This window comes from Pistacia vera, unplaced genomic scaffold (genome assembly GCF_008641045.1).
Source record: "Pistacia vera cultivar Batoury unplaced genomic scaffold, PisVer_v2 Contig121, whole genome shotgun sequence".
NCBI classification, from domain to species: Eukaryota; Viridiplantae; Streptophyta; class Magnoliopsida; order Sapindales; family Anacardiaceae; genus Pistacia; species Pistacia vera.
The window spans coordinates 2,152,501-2,161,749 of record NW_022195260.1 but is presented as its reverse complement, the minus strand read 5'-3'; the positions used below and the strand labels follow the sequence as shown (position 1 = coordinate 2,161,749).

The window sequence follows — 9,249 nt, the reverse complement described above, 5'->3', positions numbered from 1 at the left end:
TGCAGGTGCAGCAGATCGCTAGTGGCCTTGACCTCACGGGATCAGACCCCCCTTCCGTACAGGTAGATTTTTACGTCTACAGTGTGTATGCATTATGTTTGTTACAATGAAAGTAAAGTAAGATCAAAGGTGAATAAAATAGGTTAATAGAGGTTAAGGTTTCAAGGGGTATGATTAGAATTTAAAAATTAGAATAGAGATATTTTTGGAGAAGTCATTTAAGACAAACAAATAAGTCTGGTATGTATTAAAAGCCAAAATTTTAGGCTTCATTTGGTTCACATATAGTTTTCCCAAAAAAGTTAAGTTTGTTTCATCTATTTTCAAAATATAATTCTAAATTATTTAATTTCCTTTAAACTCCCTAAATTTGTTAATTTAATAACAACCCCCCAAATTTTTTTTTAAAAATTGACAAAAACACCCCAACAACCCAAATTTACCAGATTCCGGCCACCCCTGCCGGAAGTTGGCCAGAATCTAGTGTAATGACGTACTACTAGTTAAATCTGGCCGGTAGGGCGCTGAAAAAGGCTAGATCTACAGCCAAAGATCGGGCCGTCAACGGCCAAATATTTGGCCGTAGACAATCGTCAACGACGGCCGTATCTTTAGCCGTCGTCGACGACCAAATGCGGCCAGATATGGCCGTCAATGGCTAGATCTAGCTGTGGATCTGGCCGGTGGATCTGGTCGAAAAAAGCCATATCGGCGCACGACCGGCAAGATCGAGCCGGTCATAGCCCAATACGGCAACTCCGGCCACCCTTCGACCGTGGTGGTCGGCTGTCCGTATTTATGAGTAGATTGGAGGTGTTTTTGTTAATTTTGAATATTTTATTATAGGGGTGTTTAGTAAATAAATAAACATAGGGGGTATTTATGTTAATTTTCAAAATTCTACATCGTAATACTCACCCAATTTAACTTTTTTCGAAAGATTATTCTAAAAACTACCCAATTATGAACCAAACGAAGCCTAACTCTTCCATTAAGAGGAATATGACTAATTCTCAGTCTACAAACAATCCATTAATATCTTAATATAAAAGATTCACTTTTTCTAAGTGTTCAAAGATGAAAAAAATAAGAACCTTATTCTTCAAAACTTCGTTCTTTCTACTACCTATAGTAGTGTAGTGTTAGACCCAAGCCAATTTAGGACATATTGGGAATTTTATTAGAGTGATAATATTTAAGCTCTATTAAATTTATTTTTTAACCCTAATAATAATCAAGACTATTTAAAAATTTCAAATTACAAATATTTTATATTTCAACAATTAATGAGGCAATTTTATCTTATTGGGTTTTATTGATATGATTTTTAATGAGACAATTTAAGCACATCCAACATCACTTTACAGTTCATAAAACAAATTTGTCTTTTAAATAAGGGTTTTTATCTCACCGAGTTTTTTTTTACTAAAGTTAAATTCAATTATTTATTAATAGAGAAAATTCAAAAGAAAGTGTTATTAAACGTGATATCTTTCATCACCTAAGGACACTTGTCACAAACAGATAATGCCATCATCATTTTCAAGCCTTTCAGCATAATTGGCAAACAACCCATAGAAATGATGCATTGTAAATTTTTAGCTTTTTCTACTAAGAGGAATCTGTTCAAAAGCCCCTTTAATGGTGCACGGTTAATTTTGTCCCTCCCCATATCAGTTGCGGATTTTAAAAAAAAATTAAGGTGAATTAAAATAAAAAATAATTATATATTAATATTTCTATGGATAAACTAAAATCTAAAAATTATATATATTAATATTTAAAAAAAAAAAAAAAAATTGAGGGTCTGAGCTGGATCCGCCCTCCCATGACATATTTCTTACAATTATAACATAAACAACTGGAGACTTACGGAATTTGGATGCACGTTCGCATTCTTCCGAAAGATGGAAAGATGGGGTTTATATTTGAAGGGACTTAGCGTTATAGATAATAAAATTGATTTTGATATAAGAATAACGAGGCTTTGTCGTAACAATAATACTACACTTATAAAGAAATTTATAAAGATTTTCATATAAAGTGAAGTGACAAAAAATGAATACAAAAGTGAAACAAAAAGTCAAACTCATTAAATTTACTATTCTATTCATTTTTTACTACATCACTTTGTATGAAGATCTTTGTAAAATTTTTTTGTAAGTATAGTATTACTCTTACCGTAATTGATCAGCCAAAACTTACTCGAAAAATGTATAAAATTGAACCCCCTGTTTGTTTAAATTTTCAAAGAGTAAACGATTTTTTCCCACAAAATAATGGCATAACCAACACTTTTCCATTCTCATGTTTTAAAATGGGTAATGCTATTTATACAAACTCTTTGTACAATGAGAATTTATACAAACTTACCTGATACACTATGTGAGTGTCACATTCCATAAAGACTCACATAATATTAATGTAATATTAAATTACGTGAATCTCAATACCACTTGACATGTTTTGTGATGTACCACATAAGTTTATACAAATAACGTTATCTTTTTAAAATACTATTTTTCACTCAAAATTAGATTCCTTAAAATAGTTTCTCATAAAAAAAAAAAGAAAAAAAGTGATATTTATTATAAAGATAAAAATATCCTTTTAACTATTTGAATTAAAAATTTATTTATCATTATAACCGTCTCTCCCATCTTCACAAAACCTCCATTAATCAAACAAATCCACAAATCTCTTTTCTTCTTCTTCACCGTTCTTCTTTCTTCTCCTTCTCTCTTTTTCTCCTCCTCCTCTTTCTGAACTATCTCTCCTTTCTATCAAATCCACTTTTTCTTGGCTCAGCTTCACTGAAGCCACTACTTCTCTCTGGATCAAAGAGTAGACCAGCGTTGACCCCAAAACTCCTTGCAGCTGAAATAGAACTCTGAGCTCCAGAATAACTCATCAAATCACCGCCTTCTTCTGACCTGAAAAGCCCACCGCCCGCGAAGCTACAAAAAGACCTGGACCTTGACACAGTACCCATATAATCAACAACCCATAGATCACTTTTCTCATCACATCCACTAACACTTTTGCCACAATCTTTGTCCCTTTTCTTCCTAAACAGCCTTTGTCCCGATCTGGCCAACCACCAATCTTTAAGACATCATGTCGTCATCATCATCATACTCATAGAATTAAGACCATTTCATCTTTATCTTTTTTTTTTCTCCTACTTTTTTCCCGAATAATAGAGAAAAAGAAAAAAAAAGACTATTAACAAACACCACCATCAGAGACATAAAGCGGTGCACTGCAGACCCAAACCCACCGCGAGGGCCGAACAACCATGAAGAGAAGGAGAGAAGAAAGAAAGGAAGGAGTTGACGGAAAAGAAATGTAGGTTCTGAAGATAGAAAAAGTGAAAGAAAGGAAGAACAGAGTGGAAAACAAAAAAGAATAATGTCGGGGGGGGGGGGGGGGGGGGGGGGTCCGCGGCTGGTTATGTTTTATTAAAAATTGAAAGATCAAAATTAACTTTTAATTAAATTGTAAAGGATATTTTGTCACGGTTCTGCCTCCACTTGTAACTGTTTTTTTACCATCTTGCCCTTTCTCACAATGTTAATTACAAATAGATTTAAAAGTCTAAGGATCGGAAATGTCATTAAACCATTTTTTAGGTGCGAAAAAGTCGTTTACTCCTTTTTAATCTTTATTCTATTTTACTATTCTATCTTAAACAGTAAAAAACGTATTTGTTTTAATATTGACTATTCAATTCAAAACCAATATATTCTATTCAACTCAAAACATTTTTAGTTAGAAACAGTCAGATCTACAACTGGATATACGATGAATCTGGACAAAAAATGCAAGATCGATGTACAATCGATCAGATCCAATTGACCGTATGTCATTCCGACGACTAATGACAACCGTTTAGAATCATATCATATCCTATTCAGAATCCTATTCTATGAATAGGATTTAAGAAATCTTATTCAAAAAAGTGTACCAACCAGGCCTTCCTATTTTGGCAAATGCATGCATGTATACATATAGCTAGTTAACAGTTGGTCAACGAAACCCTGAAAAATAAAAAATAAAATTTGACGTCAATGCTTTCATTCTTTGTCTAAACCGGCACTGCAAATCCGAAGTATTTGATCAACCGCCCACAAACTTATACAGTTTCTCATTTTGAATTTACAACATGTTTTGGAAGTGTTTGTCTGTTCATTTGTCAACTTTATCTGAACGATTCCTTTCAGTAAAAGTCGTACTTATAATATTGAACATCAAGTATATATGAAAGATGACTTGTTGCATAATATATTAACTTATAAAATTATGATATTTATTGATTCAATAGTATTTCTAAAGTAATAATATAATCAAGTCCTTAAAAAAAATTATTAGTATCCGTTCAAAATTATATCTTGATTTTTCATCTTAAATAATATATCACTTGAAAATTGAAGCGAAATAATACTATAGTCTATATAAATTATTTCCTAATTTAATAAATGATACGACTATATTAAAATTAACTGAACATCATGTTATAAATGATAAGACCATATTCAATTAACTGACATATTATTTTGGGCAAAAAATAAAGATACATATTATTCTATGCCTATAAGTCTAATTTTTTATTTTACATCGCAAAATTCAGGGAAGAATCCACAATTCTTAGACCGTTTCAACCCACCACGATCTTTGTAGTGGGGCCAACATAGATTGACCACTTAACTCGTGACAAATGGCAGTCAACGGTAATCAAGAAGAAAATCAAATAATATAAATGTGATTACATTGTTCTTTGTTGACCCCCAGAAGGCCAGAAGAGAAACTTTGACTGGTAAAAAATAGAACACCACCAAAACAGAATGAGAAACAAATTGAATTCATGCAGAATTTTCCTTCCATTCTAGATGTCTATATTTTATCACCTTCAAACCTTGTCATAAATAAGCCACTTTCTCTTACCACAACAACTCAGAAAAAACAATAATATAAATTTATCTTCTTCCTCTACAGCTCTTAACCAATTTTGAATATTCATCCATCAAAATGGATCAAATTGAAGTACCTCAATTTTTCCTCTGTCCCATATCTCTGCAAATCATGAAAGATCCTGTAACAACTATAACAGGAATTTCATATGATCGTGAAAGCATTGAGCAATGGTTGAAGACAGGCAAGGAAACAACATGCCCTGTAACGAAGCAGCCTTTGCTAGGAGACTCTGGATTGACTTCAAATCACACCTTACGCCGCCTGATCCAAGCATGGTGCACACAAAATGCAGCAAACGGTGTTGAAAGAATTACTACGCCAAAATCTCCTCCAAGCAAGGGTTATCTTCTTCAACTTGTTCGTGATCTTCAAGTTGCTCATTTGTGTTTAAGTACTTTGAAGAAAATGGAAGCCTTAGCAACAGAGAGTGAAAGGAACCGGAAAAGCATGGAAATTCCAGCTGTGGTTAAAGGTTTGGTTTGTTTGATTTTAAGATGTTACAATGATCGGAAAACAGCTGGTCTTGAAGAAGCTTTGAAGATTCTTTGTCTTGTTTGGATTCCATCAAATGAAAACAGGGTTATTGTGAGTAAAAACAACGAATTCATCGACTCGTTAACATGGGTCTTGCAATTGGAGAGTGATAATCATGCTGCTTTGAAGACAAATGCAATGTTAGTCTTGAAAATAGTTTTAGAAGTTGCAACTACAACCCTCTCGGAGAATTTAAACCTTGAGTTCTTTCAGAAAATGGTGAGTTTATTGCGAGAGAATATGTTCCAACATGCTGCCAAATCAGCCTTGAATATTTTGATAGAAGTATGTCCACGGGGGAGAAACAGAATGAAAATTATTGAAGCAAACGCAGTTTTCGAACTCATTGAACTTGAACTAGGAAAGCCTGAAAAGAACATAACGGAGCTCATCTTTAATCTTTTGGCACAACTATGTTCATGTGTTGATGGGAGATTTCAGTTTCTAAGGCATGCGGGAGCCATAGCTATTGTGTCTAAAAGAATCCTTAGAGTTTCTCCAGCTACGGATGATCGAGGGGTCCATATACTGACCTCTATTTGTAAATTTTCTGCAAGAAAAGAAGTTCTTTTAGAGATGTTGAAGGTTGGGGCTGTGACAAAACTTTGCATGGTGACTCAAGCAGATTGTGGAAAATATTTGAAAGAGAAAGCAACAGAGATCCTTAGGTTACATTGTAATATATGGAACAAGTCTCCTTGCATACAAGTGTATCTGTTAACCAGATATCAGAGGTGATATAGTTCACCTTCAATGAAATTTTTTTCTTGACTTATTTAACTTCGTTTTCAATACTAATGCAAGCGTAATTAATTTTTGTTGGAACAATGTAAAATTTTGACTTCATTCTTAAATAAAAATGGGAAATTCAGAACTCACAAAAAAAATTTGTGATGATTAATCATTTAAGCTTGATACTTGAGGGAAACTCTTAGAAAGAAATGTTTTGATTTCGGAAGTGTCAACGAACAGCAATTATTTAATTGTTAACTTTAATTGCAAAACAGGCTTTGTAAATGTCAGTACATGTATATGCAACCCGTTCACTTTAGATACAAAATCAAGAAATTCACTTACCGCCACCTCTGTTCGAAATTGTCACTCCGATGGATATTTTTCCAATTTTAATCAAACTCATTTCTCAATTTTAGAAAATTCATCACTTATCAGCCCTTGTACTGATTCCGTCAGGGTTATGTTAATTTAAATGGGGAACATTATATTTTCTCATTGTAAATCATGCTTATATTAATAAAAATGTCTTTTTCTTTTATATTATATGTAATTCATAATTGTATGTCTTGATATATGTCCTTAGGATGGTAGAACCATGATGAAGGTATCGAGTTTCAAATCTCGATAGTGAATACCTTATAATCACATATGATGACTATTCTATAAACGTCCGTAACTCTGGTATTATTCTGACTAATGACACATATAATACAGTAAGACTATCTTAGTATTGAACAACCCTGTCGAAAGGTAGTAACTGATCTCACTTGTCAAAGTTGTTTGGTAACAACCTAGTGCAACACCTGAATGTTTGTTGTATGCAAGTTCATTGAATTAACCCACAAGAGGATTTCATATAGATGGTAACCCCAGTTTTTGTGTAATAGATCTTCTAACAGATGGTGGTGCATATGATCTTTAGACTTGAGATTACCAGAGCGCTTTGTACACCAATTAGTGTAGTTTGACACCTGTCTAACGTAGTTCTATTCAGGGCTATCAAAACGGTAATAATTGGCTTTATTGAGAAGTGTATTGAGGCTATAGTGGATTAATATAAGATTCATCACTCTCGAGTATAGGAGAAGTTATCTCATCGCGCAGTTCGGTCATATTGGCAATGACAACAAAATCTATGACCATAGTGAGATTGAGCTATTGCTCAATCCAATTTATCATTCCGATCGTTGGTCTAGTAACTGAATACCAAGATATTAATGTTATCTTAGGTTGACACTATTTCTATGTCTCAACCTTGATGAGATAGCAGATGATGAAAAGATTGAATTACACGATAACCATACCATTGACATGTATCAGTTCTTCGTTGATCTCTATATGTTGGGTGGCCATGACGCCTTGCTAGAGGCCAACCTTGGTCTATGTGTAGTGAGATGATTAATTTGTGGTTAATAGCAATATTACTCACTACCAACATGATAGGGAGCCTATGGGTCACACACATTAGAGAGTTGTTTGCCACATCAAATATTTAGTGATTTATGGAGTGAATTGTTGAGCTCCTAGAATTGTGTTGTTGCATAATTCTGAGAATCTGCGATGACAATTTTGATCTCTTTAATAAATCAAATCAAGATGGCAATTTGAATATCTTACATGGAGAGGGGTATTTTGGTCATTTTGATCAAAAAGGTATTTTAGTAATTTTATTGTATAATTAAATAGATGTAAAAGTTTATTTAATTTGAGGTCGTTGCCTATGCTTAATTCTTTATGTAATAGAATTAGCAAAATAGCAAAATTATAATTAAAATAAAATACATAATTTAATTATATTCCTGAATAGAATTGAATTGGACCTATTCCAATTTGGAATAGAGTTGTAATCTTATTCTTGCTTGGAATAGGGTTTTATGTGTACCTATCTAAAGCACATTATAGAATTAGGTTAATAGAGATTTTAATCGATTTTTATTCAATTAACTAAACCCTAGCCGCGCGCCCAACCCTCTCTTTGACTGTCACTCATTGCATCCATCATTTGATCTAGCAATTGAAGTTTTTCTTGACCGAATTTGGTTGCTCTTGTGTGGATAGCATTTGTGCAATTCTTTGCTTGAATTTGTTTGCAAAGATTCTTTCTTTTGGTGGAGCCTCCAATGTTGGTAAGAATTTTAGAACCTTGCATTTTATTTATAGTTTTCGTAACATGGAAACGATATAATCAGTACTTGGATCGTGGGAATGAGGAATTAAATATTTTTTTTCTTGTTATTTCCATTGCGTATTCGTGTTTAATTCTTTACATAGGCAATCTACTTCTGCTTATTTCATATATGTAGGTGGTAATCTAGTCACGTGGAGAAGTAAAAAACACAATATTGTGGTACGCTCAAACGTTGAAGCAGAATTTAGGGGAATGACTCTTAGGATTTGTGAAGCTTTGTGGCTATGATTTATCTTGTAAGATTTGTGCTATCAACCAATCCAATTATATTGTGACAATAAAGCAACATGTAATATTGCTCACAATCCAGTTCAACATGATTGTACGAAACATGTTGAAATAGAGAAATTTTTTATCAAAGAAAAACTAGATGAAAAGATCATTGAATTGCTCAAGATTCGATTAGAGGATTAATTGACCGACATCCTTACGAAGGTATATACTCACAAGTTTTGAATAAGTTGGGCATGTATGACATCTACGCACCAACTTGAGGGGAGTGTTGAGATTTACTGAACATTTTTTAATCTTCTTAATTTGTCAGATTTAGGATACTCAGAATATTCTTGATATTCTGTAATCTCCTAATTATGTCAGTATATTGTGTAATCTGTAACTGACATAATTAAGAGATTCAGTAGATTGTATACTCTCTATATAAAGCCTGTAATCCTTTATTGAAAATCAATGAATTGAAACATCAAATTCTTCAAACAAAACAATCTCGTCCCTATCCCATAGCGCCTTGCTAAAAGAGTAAAAGCCAAGTTCTACTTCAAAGCAACCATTTTCCTTTAAATAATTTTTGGTGTTAGTTT

The 9,249-nt window shown here is 33.1% G+C and overlaps 1 protein-coding gene across 1 annotated transcript; it reads left to right on the top strand.

Moving 5' to 3' along the window:
- The first annotated feature begins 5,028 nt into the window (after positions 1-5,028).
- On the top strand, positions 5,029-6,283 carry LOC116113951 (E3 ubiquitin-protein ligase PUB24-like). The gene has a single exon (XM_031400108.1). It carries the CDS (start codon positions 5,029-5,031, stop codon positions 6,244-6,246), a length of 1,218 nt encoding a protein of 405 aa, XP_031255968.1. The 3' UTR covers positions 6,247-6,283.
- Positions 6,284-9,249: the final 2,966 nt, after the last annotated feature.